Source organism: Somniosus microcephalus, chromosome 1 (assembly GCF_052327205.1).
Source record: "Somniosus microcephalus isolate GS21.2 chromosome 1, FLI_Smic_1.0, whole genome shotgun sequence".
NCBI lineage: Eukaryota > Metazoa > Chordata > Chondrichthyes > Squaliformes > Somniosidae > Somniosus > Somniosus microcephalus.
This window is the reverse complement of record NC_140987.1, coordinates 186,984,136-187,004,961: the sequence shown is the minus strand read 5'-3', so window position 1 is coordinate 187,004,961 and position 20,826 is coordinate 186,984,136. Positions and strand designations below refer to the sequence as shown.

The following is a 20,826-nucleotide window of genomic DNA, read 5'->3' as shown; positions in this document are numbered from 1 at the left end:
CATTTAAGTTGAAAATAAAATGGAGAAGTTTTTCAATTCAATTCAATTTTATTTGTCATATATGCAACAGACGTGTGTACTGCACAATGAAATGTTGATTTTTACGAGTCCTCCCAACATTGGAATAAATATGGCATAGCAATGATAAAAATACTAATAGAAATACTAATAGAAAGACAGTAATAATAAATAAAACAACAGTAATAAATAATAATAAATTAATCGTTCATGAGTCTTATGGCCTGGGGGTAGAAGCTGTTTCGAAACCTGTTGGTACGAGACCGTATGCTTCGGTATCTCTTACCGGACGGGAGCAGGGCGAAGAGGTTGTGGCTGGGGTGACTCGCGTCTTTAATGATTCTCAGGGCCTTCCCCAGGCACCTCTCGGGGTAGATATCCTGCACAGCAGTTGAAATAAATCAAGAAGTTGTAGTTAGGTATCACCAAGTTTGGGTAGACAGATGGGGAAAAGAGAGAGGGTTAACCAGCTCAGGTTACTGGGCAACCTTGAAGTAGTAATAGCACACAGCGCAAAATCTGTTTTTCATTTCCTACTTTCCACAGGAGAAAACAAGCCTTGTAAACCCACGGCCTGGCAATTTCTCCATTGTGGAAGTGTTTCAGGAGCGCTGTTTGCGCAACAGAGGAATTTTGGATTTGACCCAGTTTTGTTGAGTCTCTGCCTTTTTTATGTTTGTAAAATATTCCACGAGAAACACCCGCCTTCCTTTCTATGAACGTAGGGAAATCATGGAACAATGACAGGATGATATCATCCACCCCAAACCTCATAATTTCTGCTGGACTTGCCCCCTTCAGGCCGGGCCTCTAGCCAAGCTGTTCCAGTACAGCTACAACACTGGCATCTATCCGACAATGTGGAAAACTGCCCAGGTATGTCCTGTCCACAAAAAGCAGGACAAATCTTACCGGCCAATTAACGCCCCATCAATCTACTCTCAATCATCAGCAAAGTGATGGAAGGTGTCATCGACAGTGCTATCAAGCGGTACCTACTCACCAATAACCTGCTCACTGATGTCTAGTTTGGGTTCCGCCAAGACCACTTGGCTCCCGACCTCATTACAGCCTTGGTCCAAACATGGACAAAGGAGCTGAATTCCAGAGGTGAGGTGAGAGTGACTGCCCTTGACATCAGGCAGCATTTGACCGAGTGTGGCATCAAGGAGCCCTAGTAAAACTGAAATCAATGGGATTAAGGGGGAAAATGCTCCACTGGCTGGAGTCATACCTAGCACAAAGGAGGATGGTTGTGGTGGTTGAAGGTCAACCATCACAGCCCCAGGACATTGCTGCAGGAGTTCCTCAGGGCAGTGTCCTAGGCCCAACCATCTTCAGCTGCTTCATCAATGACCTTCCCTCCAACATAAGGTCAGAAATGGGGATGTTCGCTGATGACTGCACGGTGTTCAGCACCATTCACAACTCCTCAGATATTGAAGCAGTCCATGCCCACATGCAACAAGACCTGGACGACATTCAGGCTTGGGCTGATAAGTGTCAGGTAACATTCGCGCCACAGAAGTGCCAGGCAATGACTATCTCCAACAAGCGAGTGTCTAACCACCTCCCCTTGACATTCAGCGTCATTACCATCGCTGAATCCCACACCATCAACATCCAGGGGGTCGCCATTAACCAGAAACTTAACTGGAGCAGCCACATAAATACTGTGGCAACAGGAGCAGGTCAGAGGCTAGGTATTCTGCGGCAAGTTTCTCACCGCCTGACTCCCCAAAGCCTTTCCACCATCTACAAGGCACAAGTAAGGAGTATGATAGAATACTCTCCACTTGCCTGGATGAGTGCAGCTGCAACAACACTCAAGAAGCTCGACACCATCCAGGACAAAGCAGCCGCTTGATTGGCACCCCATCCACCACCTTAAACATTCACTCCCTCCACCACCGGCGTACCGTGGCTGCAGTGTGTACCATCTACAAGATGCACTGCAGCAACTCCCCAAGGCTTCTTCGGCAGCACCTCCCAAACCCGCGACCTCTTCCACCTAGAAGGACAAGGGCAACAGGCGCATGTGAACACCACCACCTCCAAGTTCCCCTTCAAGTCACACACCATCCTAACTTGGAAGTATATCGCCAATCCTGCATTGTCGCTGGGTCAAAATCCTGGAACACCCTACCTAATAGCACTGTGGGAGTGCCTTCACCACATAGACTGCAGCGGTTCAAGCAGGTGGCTCACCACCACCTTCTCAAGGGCAACTAGGGATGGGCAATAAATGCTGGCCTTGCCAGCGACGCCCAGATCCCATAAACGAATTTAAAAAAAGAAAACTTGCATAAAGCAGGCTTCCCTGTCAGTAGCAGTGTATCAAACTAGGAGATTAATTGTGGAACTATGCTTTTGCTGATATCCTTGCAATTACTTGGTCGATTTGCTACTTTTTTATCTGCAGCAACCGATGAGCCCTTCAAACTACCTGGCACTAGGGGAGTTAGAGATAATGGGGATGAATTCAACTTCGATGGGGGCACAAAATGTGTGGCAGCTCGATCCTGTTATACACCCAGTCTAATTTTGTTTTGCCATTTTGCATCCCTGTTAAAGTTGTATTTCACCCCTAACAATCTGTTATAATCCCATGGAGATTCCTTTATAAATCATTTTACAGAGGAGGATGAGGAAGAGCAGGAGGAGGAATGCAGGGAAGTGCAGCTGATAAGGCATCATAGGAAGTAGTTGAGTGTACAGACCTTGACGTTCGGGGGGGATTTTAATTGAGAACAATGTTCACCAGTATCCCCCTGATGTCATCAATTTGAGGCCTGGGCTATTTTAACTGCTGGGTCTCATTTACATCCCGCTGGCGACAGCTGCCCACTGACACTCAGGTAAGTCATGGAGGGAAGAGCACACCTGCTCTTCCTGCCCCCACAGAGGAAAGTTTAACACTTACGTTACAGTGCCTCTTTTTCCTGCTGACCAGTTTTCACGAAGTAGGGCAGCTGCCCTGGCTGGCTCCCTGCTCAGTCAGGGGTTGTCCTAATGATATCATAGGACCCAATATGTATGTATTAATGAGGCTCGCGTCTGAGTCAGGAAGGCGCGTCTGCCACCTAATTAAAGGACCCAGTTAAGGTGGCGACAGATGGAAATGAGGCGGTAAGTTTTCGGAGACAATTTTAACTGTGTGGCCATCCCATTCCTGCCAGATGTTGTGGAATAATATTACCCCCTCATTTCATGATCTCAGTCAGGAGATCTGCGTGAGCAGGCTGGGCTACACCAGAGAAGCATTGCAAAAGTTATGGCTCCTGCTGCAGCCAGATCTGCAACCATCCTCCACCGTGCAGACTGTACTTATAGGCCCAGATTCTCCATCACATTCGGGTGGGATTGTGGCGTAGAATGATGAAAAATTTGGGTGGTGAGGCCCATTTCTGCCTTATTGCCCTGGCTAGGATCTCCTTACCCCTGCTCCCGCCAGAGCCGCTGCCTTCCACACCCAAATGCAAATGGTGGCCGAGGCGAGGGGTCTGGCTCCCTGGTGCAGTTCCCTCCCATCTGTCCCACATACTGCTGCAGCCATGTGGAAGGTGGTAGTTGGCCCTACAAAAGGACAGTAATGGCCCAGGATTTCCAGAGGACCTTGTAGCGACCTCTTTTCCAAATTTTACAGGGCTCCTGCCCATTTATCTGCCCGCTGCCTCTTCTAGTGCTGAGACAGTAGTTCTGCTGCAGCATCGCTGTGATCTCACAGCCCTGTATTGGGGGGCTCTCTATTGGTGGAGGGAATCCTGCTGGGAACCTGCCATGCATGGGTGATGAATCTCAACTCAGGAAACTGGGTCAGCGTTCTGGCCGTGTCAGAATGGCAGATGGAAGTCCTGTCCTGCTAGAACCTCGCTGCTGGTAGGAAAATCCTGGCCGCAGTCTCCGAATGTAACTACTGCTCTCTCTTTTTCTGCTATAGGTTCTGTTCAGGGTACAACAGGGAAGTTGACTCACATCAGTTAGTTTTCTATGCATAGTGGTGTTCATCAGATAACTGATGCACTGTTAAGCAAGGGTGACCATCATTAATTTTGGCATGCTGTCACCAGCAGTGTCATAAGAGGGTGATCCATTTTTAATATATGGCTGGCTTTTTTACTGACACCAAGTGTATCTTGGGAATATGTCTAGTTTGTACCCGAACGATCTTCTCTTTGAAGGCCTTTCATTGTTCATTTACTGTTTTCCCTGCCTATCTTTGATTCCAATCCACTTTGTCCAGATCCCCCCCTCCAGTTGAGTATTTTCACATTTGATAGTTCCTTGTCCTTTTCCATAACTACTCTAAACCTAATGATATTGTGATCACTGTTTCCTAACTGCTCCCCCGCTGAAACATACTCCACTTTCCCCACTTCATTCCCTCGAACCATTCCTTCCTCAGTGGAAACACACTGATCAAGAAAGTTCACTTGTACGCATTTCATGAACTTCCCCACCCCCTTTGCCCTTTACATTGTTACTATTTCAGTCTATATTAGGATAACTGGAGTCCTCCATTATCACTATTCTATAGTTCTTGCATTTTTCTTAAATTTGCCTGAAAATTTGCTTCTCTATCTCCTTTCCACTATTTGGTGGCTTATAGTATACACCCAGCAGCATAATAGCTCCTCTGTTGTTGCTTAACTCTACCCAAATAGATTCTGTCTTTGAACCCTCAAGTATGTCATCCCTTTCTAGCGCTGTAACAGTATCTTTGATCAACACTGCCATCACCCCTTCCTTTTTTCCTTCCCTATCTTTCCTGAATACTTTGTAGCCAGGAATATTGGGCCGGATATTCCAATCTCCACGGGTGCGTACGAGCTGTGTACACACCCGTAGAGACATCGCAAGTGCCGGTTTCAGGCATGCAAAGCGCATGCGCTAAAACCCGGCACTTCCAATCTGTCAAGAATCCTCTTGACAGATCATCTGCCTGCCCTGGAGAAGGGCCTCCGTGGGCAGGGAGTTCCCCTTTCTGCAGAACCTCTGCCCACTGAAAACCTTTAAAAATCTTACGCCTGCTTTTACCAGCATAAGAGTTTGAAGAAATTTTTTAAAACATTATTTTTCACTCATTTATAATTTTAAAATACTTTTAAAAAAAGGTTTTAGCCCCATAAGAACCTTTTAATTATTTTTTCAAAAAATTAAATTTTTGTTTAAAATATTTAATTTAATGTAATTTTAACTAATTTTAAATACGTGATTAAAAAATATATATTTTATGTTTAACTGTTTTTAAATGTGATCCCCATTCATACTTTTGACAGATCTGTGCGTAGAGACCTGTCAAAAGTGTAAAGGGGGATTCCCTTCTATGATTGGTTCCCCATGGCCCACGTGATCCCAGGGATGCTTATGAACCCCATGCAGCCTTGGGATACCTGGGCCTCTGTGCGCGCGCACCAGGAGAGGCCCAGGAGCGGAAGTATTGGGGCCTATGGAGCCAGCAGGTAAGTGCGTAGATTTTTCCCCATCGGAGGCATCCACATGCAGGAAGCCTCCGATCAGAAAATCCAGCCCATTCATTTCTCAATCCCACTTTGTTTGAGCCAGGTCTCTGTTATTGCCACTATTTCATAATCCCATGTGGCAATTTGTACCTGACTTAAAGCTGTACATATATTTACGTCCACAACACTTCTCAAGGGGAGTATCACATTCTAAAAGTTTTTTTTGTTTGTGTTGCAAAACTGTATGATTTCAAAGTTTCAGTGCCGACTAGCCACAGAAATAGGCTATTGTAAGATTTTAATGATCTCTGAGTTCTTGGACAAGACACCAATAGGCAGCAGCCAGTATGTTTGAGCAATAGATCAAGATTTATTAAGCTTACAGCGTAATTAATACTTAATATTGGGCAATCGTTTTAACGAGTAGCTCACAGCCCTTGGTCTCTGGAACCTCTCGGACACAGATGGCGTCATCTTAAGTCTGTTCCTTTGTTCTCGCAGTACATCTGTGTAAGGTTGAGTATCGTGGTTTTAACTCTTTTCTTATCAAAAGTTGGTTTGGCCAGTGTCCATATATGGTCTTTAACAAAATCACCTTCTTTAATTGGTTCTAATGATCAAGATACCATTGTCACTCAGGTTAAGGCTAGTAACCTGGCCACTCCTTTTCCAGTACATTTCCACTAACTCTGCCCCGCTGTTGTGTTATCTTATTTATAGCTTTTCACGCCATTGGAATTTACCATATCTCTTTCATTTCATAGCCTCCCTGGCACAAGGCCTTTCTACACCAAGGGCCCAGCCCATGTCGGCGCTGTTGCACTAGTCTTGAGGTATCCAGGCTATCTCACTTTAATCTACCAGATAAATACCTTAATTTCTATGATCTCTCTCATTTTATGTCCTTATACTAATTATCCTTTAAATATTGTTGGAATTAGTTTTGTTAAGCGAATTCTAAGTTCGATTCAGCATTATAATATGCTATTTAATGATTTGACCTTTACTTGCAGCCTGTAGCTGCTTGTTATCAAAGCTTAGTCAAAACTGAATTTGGCTGTCCCCGCAGCTGCATTCTGAACAAGTCTTAGCATTTTAGTTACCCAGGAGTAATTATGGGTAATATTATTTGGTCAGTGGCTACACTTGAAGTTATTATACATATATGATTCTCGTCTACTAAATATCAGCCTTTCGTACACTATACTAAATTACAATAGTAGACTTCTATTTATAATCTGTGACTTTGAAGTTTAATGAGGTTTGTCCAATTACTTGCTGTAACTTTGGCGGAAGATTGGCAGAAACCCTGTAAAACCAGTGTAAGTGGCTATTTTTAGCCATTTACACCGTTTCTCCAGGAGTTCTGCGATTTTCTGTTAGAGACTCTTTGTAAAACATTCCAGATGCATATTTATTATTTTATGCATTTGTCGAGGATAGAGAAATAAATATCAGTGGGGAAATATCAAAGAAAATCTAGTTTAATAAAACAAAATGTGACACACTCCAGACACAGTGGCCCCAAAAACTTGTGGGCCTTAATCCCAATGCAAGTGTTGGGATTGGTTCACTGGAAGCCTCCGGTATATCGCGGCCATAATATCCAGGGTCAGGGGACGTTCCCTAATCAACATGAAACTGGGCACCCTCCTGGAGTTGTCAGCTCTGGGTGGAGGCATTCCTGGAGGTTGGCCACGTGGCACCTGGTCACATGACTCAATTGCTGCAGTTTTCAAGTGTTATTGCACCCACCGTATAAAGGTTTGGTCTGTTGTAGTTCAGTGCTTTTGCATGCAGTTTCTTTCTTCTTAAACCTGTACTTAAGTTGACTTCTTGCTGCTTTCAGCAACTCTGGAGACTTTTTGACATATTCATGAAAGTCAGCGCAAGACGTGTTGTAGATCAGCTGCACCTGTAACTCTGCTTTCACAAGACTTCCATTTAACCAGTTCCTTTCTTTGCTTCAAAGCTGAATCATTAAATTGGAAACCCTTTTGCAGTATGCATTTGAGACTGGGATTGAAAGTGTGAACAATGAGTTTAAAAATTTAGCTGTTTTCACTTTGTGGTACTCATTTGAAAACTTCCACCCATCTTTGATCAATTTTTTTTACCTTAGAAATTATATCTCCTCTAGTTCGCTGTAAAATGCAGTAGTCATCATATAGCTTGTCAAAATCAATCTCAACGTGAAGACCTTCCGCCAGCTTCTCAATATCAGACCATTTCACTTCATCGTCCAATGAGAGGATTGACATTTGTTTGAAAACAGATGACTTGAAATCATACCATTTCTCAAGGTATGCAATGCATCTTGCAATGTCTTATCTGCTTTATCATTAAATTTTCTCCTCTTCGCTAGTGAGACATTGTGTAAAATAGTCTTGAGTTGATTGTCCAAAGAACCTTCCTCTTTCCTACTCTACAATTTAGAACAAAGAGCTTCCATGACACAGTGTAGCTCTGTGCAGGTGGCATTGTTATATTCTAGTTTTTTGAGTGCTTCATGAAGTATTACCATAAAGTTATGTAGTAAGTAAATGTAACAAAGTGGAAGAGACTCCTGATCATCCTCATTGACTGGTTCCCATATAATTTTTGTGCATTCTTCTTCCGCCTCTGAAACAAAATATGCCTTTAATGCAGGCCAGCATTGCAGGACTCACTCTACTGCAGGCAGAAGGAACAGCCACCTTGTGGGCACATGAAGTTCTTTGTACTCAATTTCTACAAAGTCAAAAAATGAACTGAGAGATTCTGCCTTTTTAGCAGAGGAAGAGAACTCATTATACACTTTCAAAATAAGACATTCCACATCAAAACTCAAAGCTTTCATGCCGTTTTTAATAGTTTTGAATTACATGGCACTTGTATACAACCTGAATCATTTTGTCATTCAGTAGTTTCAGCTTCTGGTAAAGTGACTTGTGTTTCCCAAATATGAGAGAGGCATTATCAGCTATATAGGACGAAACGCAGTTTATACTAAGGCTGTTCTCTTCCAAAATGTTCGAAAGGCGTACAGCAATGGCATCACTTGTCTCATTGTTATCATGGTAAAAATTAAGTAAGCCATGTTTAATCCCTTCCGTCCTTAAAAAAATATCGAGCAACTACAGGGAAAAACTTCTTATTTCCCTTATTTGAAGCATTAATTCCAGCTGATAAAAAATGTGCTTACTAAAGATCTTAAGCTAAAAGTTTGTGCGATTTCGGAGCTAAAACATTCTCAGTGATGCTGCTTGCTTTTTTGCATCCACAAAACTTTTTTTTTGCAATTTCTGAATCTGGTAGAAACTTTGGAAGCAATTTAAGTGACTTAAGTGATGAATCACACATTGGTAAACTTCTATTTCTGCTGCTGTCACGAGATTTTCCTGAGGTGTGTCCTAAGTTGTAAAAAAAGATGTAACATAAAGTGTTTCTTTGCAATTTTTCACTGCATCTTTGCGTCTTGCACATTCTGTATGACAATGGCTCATCTCTCTTCAGATTTAATGGGAAACGGCTGATGACACTAGGTACATTCAGCCGTAAATTCGTCGATTTTGCGAAGCCAATTTTTATACTTGGGATTATCCTTACTCCAGTTGTCATTGTAGGTACAATAATACTTTTTTTTAACGGTACCTTCAGAGCTACTAGGTTGTGAAGGGTCACCGCCCAAACCCTCCATTGAAAACCAGATTAGTGCAGAACGCTGCTATTGCTCACGAACCACGGTTATGTTTGGTTTCTATGATACAGTGAAATATTACTGACTTTACAGTAGCGTCGCCATTAGTTGCACTCGCAGCACCAGCGCACTGAATGCACAGTCGCACCAATGAGACAGTTAAGAGATTTTTCTCCTGGGTACTATAACTTGCTTGCAGCTGTAGTAATGTCTAGGAGATCAATCTTAACTTTGTGAGTTGCCAACACACAAAATAATTAATGCAACCAGATAAAAGCTCTGCACTGCAGTGTCACTGCAAGGAGATGTTTTTCTTTACCTTCAAAAAGATGCAGATACCTCTGGTCCTTGCAAGGTTCTTGCAAAAATCCTCCCGCAATATAGATTCACCTGCCTCCACACCAGTCCCAACTCCCTCTCTGTCTTTCAATGTGCTGTTACTGCTCCAGGCATGTGCACTCGGCCCACCCAGGCAGCAGCTCTGGCTCAAGCCGAGCTCCCTCCAACCCAAAATACAAGCTTCTGGAACAACAACTTGTATTTATATAGCACCTTTAACATAATAAAACATCTCAAGGCGCTTCTCAGGAAAGTTATCAAACAAATTTGACTTTTTTTATTCGATCATGGGATGTGGGCATCGCTGGCAAGGCATTTATTGCCCATCCCTAATTGCCCTCGAGAAGGTGGTGGTGAGCCACCTTCTTGAACAATATTGCTGTCTGGCATCACATATAGGCCAGACCAGATAAAGACAGCAGATTTCCTTCCCTAACAGGCATTTTTAGGACAGTTTCAGTATCCAGCTTTATTTAATTAGCTGAATTTAAATTCCCCAGCTGCCATGGTGGGATTTGAAATCATATCTCCTGGATTACTAGTTCAGGCCTATTGGATTATTAGTCCAGTAACATAACCACTACGCTACCGTACCCTCTAACCCACGTAAGGGGATATTAGGGCAGATGACCAAAAACTTAGTCAAAGAGGTAGGTTTTAAGGAGTGTCTTAAAGGAGGAAAGAGAGGTAGAGAGGCAGAAAGATTTAGGGAGGGAATTCCAGAGCTTGGGGCCTAGGCAGCTGAAAGCACGGCTGCCAATGGTGGAGCGATTTAAATTGGGGATGCGTAACAGGACAGAAATGGAGGAGTGTAGATATCTTGGAGAGTTTTGGGCTGAAGGGATTTGAAAACAAGGATGAGAATTTTAAAATCGAGGCGTTGCTTAACCGGGAGCCAGTGTAGGTCAGCGAGCACAGGGCTGATGGGTGAATGGGACTTGTCCCAAATTAGGACACGGGTAGAATAGTTTGGATGACCTCAAGTTTACAGAGAGTAGAACGTGGGAGGCCGGGCAGGGACACGTTGGAATAGGAAAGTCTAGAAGTAACAAAGGCATGGATGAGGGTTTCAGCAGCAGATGAGCTGAGGCAAGGGCGGAGTTGGGCAATGTTACAAAGGTGTAACACCGGAAGTGCGGCAACCAGGAGCAGCCTGTCACTTCTTAGTTCCCCTTCAACATTGGTATAGACTGTTAATGGTTTGCAATGTCTTTGACCCTCTTTACAGGCATAAAACCGACGCAATGAGGGCCAGTTTCAGCGACCAATGTCCTACATCCCAAGGACGCCTGACAAATGTCCAATCCGATATTTGGACGGACGATTTTGCAGACGCCCGAGGCGGTTGCCTAAAACAGGCTTTAGACCCCTCATTAGCATATGCAATGGCCTAACGCCTGTTTGAGCATCCCTCTGGGAAATTGGGCTGCTCTGAGTGGAGCAGGCGCTCCTCCTCTACTCAACTTTTGCAACATCGGTGCAGCCTTGCAAGTGGCCGCCATGAAAAAGGTAAGTAAACGAACAAAAGTTTTGATCTGAAGCCAGGCTCTGCAGCACTCCTGATGGCCGCTGGCGATCCCTCCCTCATGCTGCCATCCCCCTCCCCCCGGGACTTACCTGATGCCGCTGCTGAAATTTGTTCCTGCACAAGTGTGAGCTGCCTGTGGGGGCGTGACGCACACCAGCAATTCGCCCAACTTATTTAGATGAGGGCCAATTTCAGGCCAAGCTGGTTCGAGGGTGTGTTGTGGCTGCATCCGCCTGAAACCGGGCACCGACAAATTTCTACCCCGCTATTTCTTAACCAGACCATTTGTTATCCATCCAGTTTTGATCAAGACAATCTGCTTTTTGAGTGTCTATCCAGAGACAAAATTTTTAAAATAAATGTACTTTTTATCTTAACTTCTGTAGCTTATGATGTTGAACCATTCGTTGTTGAGGTTTCCAATCAATTTTCATAAGCGGGAAAATAGTTATCAATACCCAAGTCATGATTTTACCATCTGACTTGAATACCACCCCTTCTTACCCTTTGTCCAGTACAAACTTGGCAAAAAATGATTTACGCTGAGGTGATTTAACCAGTTGTCCCAATTTGTTGGTTTAGAGGATTAGTCACAAAATTCTAAATTTGACTAAAATTCAGATAATTTGTTGTTTTCATGTCTTGTCTCGCGTTTCCTGCTATTACAGCAGCTGATATTTAGTTGGAGCCATTGCAGCAGTTGCAGGCTATACCTAGTACTCATTTAGAAATGGTGGCAATGTAGTTGTTTGGAGGGGCTCGTGTGTCTTTCTGATTTAAGGAAGCATACAAACTAGACCTGGGTTATTAGGGGCTGAATGTTATACAAAAAAAATGGTTCCTTTGCAGCAACAATGATAAGTTGTTGTAAAAGTGCTAACATTGCAGCAGACAAATTGTCTGCAAGTGTTATTTATTTTACCACTGAAATGCAATGCTTTTGCATCCAGTTGAGTGTTTGCACTTTTCAGTCGTTGGCTGTTTCAGGTATATTTTGCAGATGACACAAAACTTGGAAGTATAGTGAACAGGAGGAGAGTGATAGACTTCAGGAAGACATAGACAGGCTGGTGAAATGGGCGGATATGTGGCAGATGAAATTTAATGCAGAAAAGTGTGAAGTGATACATTTTGGTAGAAAGAATGAGGAAAGGACATATAAACTAAATGGTACAATCCTGAAGGAGCTGCACGAACAGAGAGACCTGGGGGTATATGTGCACAAATCGTTGAAGGTGGCAGGGCAGGTTGAGAAAGCAGTTAAAAAGGTTTTAGGGATCCTGGGCTTCATAAATAGAGGTATAGAGTACAAAAGTGTAGAAATTATGATGAACCTGTATAAAACACTGGTTCGGCCCCAACTGGAGTACTGTGTCCAATTCTGGGCACCACGCTTTAGGAAGGATGTGAAGGCCTTGGAGAGGGTGCAGAAAAGATTTATGAGAATGATTCCAGGAATGAGGGACTTCAGTTATGTTGATAGACTGGAGAAACTGGGGTTATTCTCCTTGGAGTAGAGAAGATTAAAAGGAGATTTGATAGAGGTGTTCAAAATCATGAGGGGTCTGGACAGAGTAGATAGAGAGAAACTGTTCCCATTGGCAGAAGGGTTGAGAACCAGAGGACACAGATTTAAGGTGATTGGCAAAAGAACCAAAGGTGACGTAAGAAAAAACTTTTTTACACAGCGAGTGGTTAAGATCTGGAATGCACTGCCTGAAAGAGGCAGACTCAATCACGGCTTTCAAAAGAGAATTGGATAAGTATCTGAAGGAAAGAAATTTCAGGACTACGGGGAAAGGGCGGGCGAGTGGGACTAGGTAAAGCGCACTTGCAGCGAGCTGGCATAGGCTCAATGTGCCGTGCAGTAACCATTCTATGATTTGTGTAACTCCTCAAATTCACACACTGGTCCTAATAATTATATATTCCTTTGTTGTGAATTTATATTATTGTGGAAAACTATTGAAGTCTGCTAAAAATTGAAGTCTGACTCGTGCTTTCCACCATCATTGTATGCAGTAACACTCAGAATATAACTCCAGGAACATACTGCTTTTAAAAACTCATTTTCATTTTTGCCCCTGTTCTAGCCATCAGAAAAGTTAGGATCGGCAACATCAGCAGATTCAAGCAAGGTAGGAACATTCTGCAATAATTGCATATACATAATTTAAATTGTTGCAACATCTTGTTATAAAACGTTAGCTCTAATCAGCATCTTCTTTCCAAAAGAAAACATTTACCTGTCAAGGGCCAGAGCAGAAAATTACCCCTATCAACTTTATTTCACACACATTCTTTGCAAAGTATTTGGGTTCAGCAATACTTCCTATTTCCCCTTATCTGACACGTGCTCGTGTTTTTCTTATAAAGAGATTTCTGGCGATTATGTAAATATTTGTTATTGCAGCTTCAGTAAATTGCTATCTATCTATATCTTAATGTCAAAATATTTACATTCTTTCATAAGGGTAAACCCACTGTCAAAATGGATGCTGTTGGCAGCAAAATAACCCAGCCAGCTAAGGTAAACGTCAATCTGTTTTATGTAATGAAACCATTGAAAGTTCAAAGCTATACAAGCATCATATTGAAAGTGATCTAAAATTATCATAAACAATGTACTGATGGTTTATTGAAACTGAAAGTTTTCTTCAGTGTTCTGCATCGATGCTAATACCACTTCTAAATACAGTACAATGTTCTTGGACCCAATGTGGCAAAAATAGGACATTTTGTTTTTGGTTTTAAATAGCTTAAAATTGAAGGTTACTCCTTGACTACATTCAGGAATGAGCTAAGATTATGGCTATCTCTTTTGGTAGGGGAGGAGGCAGCGTCTTTCAAATGTTAATCTTTAGCTGCTGCTCACCAGCAACGTTTGGCAAACTGATTGTTCCAACTTCAAACAGTTAATTAGCACATTTATTCAAGGTTCTTTCAAAGGCGATAATTTTTCTTCAACGGTGTGAAATTTTGAATTCTGTCATAGTTAACAATTTTTTGTAGAAAGTTTAAGATTTAATGACAGACAGAAATATATATGTATTCACCATGGTATAATGTAGTCCAATATGTAATTGCTGATTGGTGTAATGTGTCAAGTTAGTCTGGTTGAGAAGTATAAAAGTCACAGGGAGAAGACATGAAATCCCAAGCCATCATCCCATTGTTAAGGCCTAGAAATTGGGTTGAGGCGCCAAAGTGGCGCCAAGTTCACCTGGGCGCTGATTTTTGCGCAGCGTTCGGAGCATTAACGAACGTCAGAAATTCAGTTTCAGCGCCCCTAGAGGGAGACGGGGCGAGGCTCGAGCCGCTCCGCGTCCCTCTTAGGGCGCTGAAACTGAATATCGCAGCGCAACGTGCCGCAGCGCCACACGCTGCAGCACGGCACGCTGCGGTACTGCAGGCCTTCCTCCCATTGTTAAGGGGGAGGGGCCTGCAACAGCACGATCCCCGATCGCGAGTGCCGGCAAAAGAGCCCGGCACCAAGGAGAAGTGCCGGGCTCTCGGGAAACAGCCGGCAATGCCGCAGTGGGGGGGGGGGGGGGGGATCAGGAGGCCGGGGACGGAGGTGCTGGCAGGCAGCCGCCGAAAAAGGCGGCCGCCCCGCACCTCCATCTTAACTTGCGCCACTGCCGGCACAGCAAGGCCCCGTGAACCAGGCGTGGGTAGCAAACGGCGCTACAGCGGCCTTCGCTACCAAATATCGCGATCGGGGCGCTAATGGGGCGCTGCGCACACCAATGATGTCATCGGTGGCGGCGCAGCGCAACAAGCTAACGCCACCATTAGCGCCCCCGCTGAATATCGCGGGAGGTGCGGCCAGTGGCGTTACAGCCACTGACTGCCCTCTTTAGGCGCTAATAGGTGGCGCAACATACCCAATTTCTCCCACTTAAAATTTTATTTTCTAAAGACAATCTTAAAAGCAATTGCTTCTCAATTAAATTAATCCAGTGCATAAGTGTTACAGTCGATGACTTCTAGGTGGTAGAGGTCATGGGTTTGGGAGCAGCTGCCGAAGATACCTTGGTGAGTTGCTGCAGTGCATCTTGTAGATGGTACACACTGCAGCCACGGTGCGCCAGTGGTGGAGGGAGTGAATGTTTAATGTGGTGGATGGGGTGCCAATCAAGTGGGCTGCTTTACCCTGGATGGTGTTGAGCTTCTTGAGTGTTGTTGGAGCTGCACTCATCCAGGCAAGTGGAGAGTATTCCATCACACTCCTAACATGTGCCTTGTAGATGGTGGAAAAGCTTTGGGGAGTCCCCTGTCGCAGAATACCCAGCCTCTGACCTGCTTGTGTAGCCACAGTATTTATGTGGCTGGTCCAGTTAAGTTTCTGGCCAATGGTGACGCTCAGGATATTGATGGTGGGGGATGCAGCGATGGTATTGCTGTTGAATGTCAAGGAGCGATGGTTAGACTCTCTCTTGTTGGAGATGGTCTTTGCCTGGCACTTGTGTGGTGCGAATGTTACTTTCCACTTATCAGCCCAAGCCTGAATGTCGTCCCGGTCTTGCTGCATGCGAGTATGGACTGCTTCATTATCTGAGGAGTTGCGAATGGAACTGAACACTGTGCAATTATCAGCTAACATCCCCACTTCTGACCTTATGATGGAGGGAAGTTCATTAATGAAGCAGCTGAAGATGGTTCGGCCTAGGACCCTGCCCTGAGGAACCCCTGCAGCCATGTCCTGGGGCTGAGATGATGGTCCTCCAACAACCACAACTATCTTCCTTTCTGCTGGGTATGATTCTAGCCATTGGAGAGTTTTCCCCGATTCCCATTGACTTCAGTTTTACTAGGGCTCCTTGATGTCATACTCGGTCAAATGCTACCTTGATGTCAAGGGCAGTCACTCTCACCTCACCTCTGGAACTCAGCACTTTTTTTTCATGTTTGGACCAAGGTTGTAATGAGTTCTGGAGCCGAGTGATCCTGGCGGAACACAAACTGAGCATCGGTGAGCAGGTTATTGGTGAGTAAGTGTCACTTGATAGCACTGTCGATGACACCTTCCATCACATAGCTGATGATTGAGAGTAGACTAATGGGACGATAATGGCTGGATTAGATTTGTTCTGCTTTTTGTGGACAGGATATACCTGGGCAATTTTCCACATTGTCGGGTAGACGCCAGTGTTGTAGCTGTACTGGAACAGCTTGGCTAGAGGTGCAGCTAGTCCTGGAGCACAAGTCTTCAGCACAAGAGTTGGGATGTTCTCCTGTTAGTTGTTTAATTGCCCACCACCATTCACAACTGGATGTGGCAGAACTGCAGAGCTTTGAGCTGATCCACTGGTTGTGGGATCACTTAGCTCTGTCCATTGTTTAGCATGTATGTAGTCCTGTGTTGTAGCTTCAACAGGTTGGCACCTCATTTTTAGGTATGCCTGGTGCTGCTCCTGGCATGCTCTTTACACTCCTCATTGAACCATGGTTGGTCGCCTGGATGATGGTAATGATAGAGAAAGGGATTTGCCGGGCCATGATGTTACCGATTGCGGTGGAATACAATTCTGCTGCTGCCGATGGCCCACAGCGCCTCATGGATGCCCAGTTTTGAGCTGCTAAATCTGTTCTGAGTCAACTCCATTTAGCACGGTGGTAGTGCCACACAACATGATGGAGTGTGAAGACTGAACTTTGTCTCCACAAGGACTGTGCGGTGACCAATACTATCATGGACAGATGCATCTGCAACAAGTAGATTGGTGAGGACGAGATCAAGTAGGTTTTTCCCTCATGTTGTTTCTCTCACGACCTGCCGCAGGCCCAGTCTGGTAGCTATGTCCTGCTCGGTCAGTAGTCGTGCTACCCGAGCCAGTCTTGGTGATGGACATTGAAGTCCCCCACCCAGAGTATATTCTGTGCCCTTGCTACTAAGTAGTGTTCAACATGGAGCAGTACTGAATCATCAGCTGAGGGAGGTGGTAATCAGCCCATGTTTGACCTCATACCATGAGACTCTTTGGGGTCAGAATCAATGTTGAGGACTCCTAGGGCCATGCCCTCCCACTGTATTCCACTGTGCCACCACCTTTGTCCTGCTGGTGAGACAGGACCTACCCAGGGATGGTGATGGAGGAGATTGGGACTTTGGCTGAAATGTATGATTCTGTGAGTATGACTATGTTGCTCGACAAGACAGCTCTCCCAATTTTGGCACAAGTCCCCAGATGTTAGTGAGGAGGACTTTGCAAGGTCGAGCGGGCTGGGTGTGCCTTTGTCATGTCCGGTGCCTAGGTCGATGCCAGGTAGTCTGTCCGGTTTTATTCTTAGTGTACTTTTTAGCAGTTTGGTACAACTGAGTGGTTTGCTAGACCAATTCAGAGGGTAGTTAAGAGTCAACCACATTGCTGTGGGTCTGGAGTCACATGTAGGCCAGACCGGGTAAGGACGGCAGATTTCCTTCACAAGGACATTTGTGAACCAGATGGGTTTTTACGACAATCCGGTAGTTTCATGGTCACCATTACTGATACTAGCTTTTTATTCCAGATTTATTTAATTAACTGAATTTAAATTCCCCAGCTGCCATGGTAGGATTTGAACTCATGTCTCTGGATCGTTAATCCAGGCCTCTGGATCACTAGTCCAGTAACATAACCATGTTTTATAAATGCATAAAGAGCAAGAGGATTACTAAAGAAAGAGTAGGGCCTTTTAGAGACCTAAAAGGTAACCTGTGTGTGGAGGCGGAAGACGTGAATATGGTCCTTAATGAATACTTTGCATCTGTCTTCACAAAAGAGAGGAACGATGCAGACATTGTTGTTAAGGAGGAGGAGTGTGAAATATTAGATGAGATAAACATAGTGACAGAGGAAATATTAAAGGGATTTAGCATCTTTGACAGTAGATAAATCAGCAGGCCCGGATGAAATGTATCCCAGGCTGTTAAGAGAAGCAAGGGAGGAAATAGCGGAGGCTCTGAACATCATTTTCCAATCCTCGCTGGCTACAGGTGTGGTTCCAGAGGACTGGAGGACAGCTAATGTTGTACCGTTGTTTAAAAAGGAGAAAGTGATAGACCGAGTAATTTAAGGCCAGTCAGCCTAACCTCGTTGGGAAAATTATTGGAACAATTTCTAAGGGACAGTATTAATCGTCATTTAGAAAGGCACGGATTAATCAAGGACAGTCAGCATGGATTTGTTAAGGGGTTGTGTCTGGCTAACTTGATTGAATTTTTTGAGGAGGTAACAAGGAGGGTCGATGAGGGTAGCGCGTTTGATGTAGTGTATATTGTCTTTAGCAAGGCTTTTGACAAGGTCCCACATGGCAGACTGGTCAGGAAAGTAAAAGCCCATGGGATCCAAAGGAAAGTGGCAAGTTGGATCCAAAATTGGCTCAGTGGCAGGAAGGAAAGCGTAATGTTCGATGGGTGTTTTTTTGACTGGAAGGCTGTTACAAGTGGGGTTCCACAGGGCTCAGTACTAGGTCCTTTGCTTTTTGTGGTATATATCAATGATTTAGACTTCAATGTAGGGCATGATTAAGAAGTTTGCAGATGGTACAAAAATTTGATGTGTGGTTGACACTGAGGAAGAAAGCTGTGGTGTCCTGATTCCAAAGTGATTCCATCAACCATACCTGCAGACGGCATCCTTGATGCCCATCAACCATCCGGATATATGACTTTGCTCATAGACTGGTGGTGGGGTTATTGACCGTTTTAATACAAATATATTTTTGTAGCTCTCAGGATAGCATGCATGCACATGCACTATGAGGTCATTGGAATTGCAAAGCAGCTGCACATTCTTGGAACTAAACCAATTTTGGTTGACAGAGTTGAATGCAAGCTGATAGATGGACCAAAGGGCGATATGAGTCCTATTGGTGGCACTTCGATCCTGAGGGAATCCAGCCAGTCTGTAAAAGTTGATAACTCTCTCTCACTGCTGTTCAAGGTCATAGAATTACATAGAATAACTCTATCAGCATAACCCTCTATTCCTTTCTCCCTCATATGCCTATCTAGCCTCCTCTTAAATGCATCTATACTTTTCGCCTCCACCACTCCCTGTGGTAGCAGGTTCCACATTCTCACCACCCTCTGGGTAAAGAAGGTCAGAGGCTTGCACCCGCGGGAAGCCTCCGACCCGAATTTCTGGGCCAATATCTGACCCAACCCCAACCCACCTTTTTAGGGGGATAAATTTCACCCTATAATTTTTTTAATGTCGCCTATGATTTTTCTCCCAGGTTTCTTGCAGTGTCCAGGAGAGATTCTAATTCCTGGAGTCTCCACACTAATCCTATGGATTGGTGATCCTACACATGAATGACACCCCCCGCCTTTTGATAGAGTAGACACAGAGAGAATGTTTCCACTTGTGGTGAAGATCAAAACTAGAGGCCATCGATATAAGATAGTCACCAAAAAATCAAATAGGAAATCCAGGGATATAGATAGGTTAAGTGAGTAGGCAATAAGATGGTAGATGGAGGATCATGTGGGCAAATGTGAGGTTATTCATTTTTGTAGGAAGAATAGAAAAACAGAATATTTTTTAAATGGTGAGAAACTATTAAATGTTGGTGCTCAGAGAGATTTAGGTGTCCTTGTACAGGAAACACAGAAAGCTAGCATGCAGGTACAGCAAGCAATTAGGAAGGCAAATGGCATGTTGGCCTTTATTGCAAGGGGGTTGGAATACAAGAGTAAGGAAGTCTTACTACAATTGTTCAGGGCTTGGTGAGACCACACGTGGAGTACTGTGCACAGTTTTGGTCTCCTTATCTGAGGAAGGAGGCAGTGCAACGAAGGTTCACTAGATTGATCCCTGGGAGGAGAGATTGAGTAGATTGGGCCTATACTCTCTGGAGTTTAGAAGAATGAGTGATGATCTCATTGAAATGTATAAGATTCTGAGGGGGATTGCCAGGGTAGATGCTGAGAGGTTGTTTCCCCCATAGTCTCATGAAGGGGTCAGCCATTTAAGAGTGAGATGAGGAGGAATTTCTTCACTCAGGGTTGTGAATCATTGGAATTCTCTACCCCAAAGGGCTGTGGATGCTCAGGCCCCTTGACTATATTCAAGGTTGAAATAGATAGATTTTTAGACTCGAGGGGAATCAAGGGATATGGAGATCGGGCAGGAAAGTGAAGTTGAGGTTGAAGATCAGCCATGATCTTATTGAATGGTAGAGCAGGCTCGAGGGGCCATATGGCTGACGTCTGCCCTAATTCTTATGTTCTTAAACCCTTTCATAATTTTAAAGACCTCTATTACGTCACCCCTCAGCCTTCTCTTTTCAAGAGATGAACTGGGATGCTCGCCTAAACAAGTCATCGATGACCTGGTTCATGCAGTGGTGGACTGCCAATTGGCAAATATAGATAATGTTGCCTGATCTAGCCTGAAAGGAATCACTGCATCGAGGTTTAAAGCCATGGTTATGTTTACTGCCACTGAAAATGCGTTGCCTCGCAGAAGTGGGCTAGAAAGCCTGGGCAAGCAGTTAGCATAACTCAGATATCGCCTCTGGAGGGAATCTCAGCCTTCTCAAGCATTGATTAGTTGACTGATTCAAATAGGACCACTTGGGTCTGTACACTTGGAGGTGTGGGTACCTGTGGGTAGGGGCCCTATAGCTGCTATTTTGATGGATCAGCTTTGCAACTCCCACTGATCCTTCTCATCTTCCTCCTCATAGCTGAGGAACAGGTGGTTCCTGGGGCAATTGCATTATTTCCCCGAGATGCTGAAGATAATAATAAAGGCAACAACAAAATAGTCGGTAATAAAACTATCAGCATGGAGCAAATGGTGAACTGG

General features: G+C 44.3%; 1 protein-coding gene across 29 annotated transcripts in view; it reads left to right on the top strand.

The window, feature by feature from the left end:
* Positions 1 to 20,826, top strand: part of cast (calpastatin) — a 337,875-nt gene that overhangs the window by 160,269 nt on the left and 156,780 nt on the right. For 25 of the 29 annotated variants that reach the window (XM_085988382.1, XM_085988220.1, XM_085988200.1 and 22 more), the window contains 2 exons: positions 13,120 to 13,164; positions 13,500 to 13,556. The exons of 1 other annotated variant lie outside the window; for it this stretch is intronic. In XM_085988382.1, coding sequence (XP_085844508.1) covers positions 13,120 to 13,164; positions 13,500 to 13,556 — 102 coding nt within the window. The remainder of the gene's footprint in view (positions 1 to 13,119; positions 13,165 to 13,499; positions 13,557 to 20,826) is intronic. 3 more of the 29 variants (XM_085988338.1, XM_085988247.1, XM_085988373.1) reach the window with 1 other exon arrangement.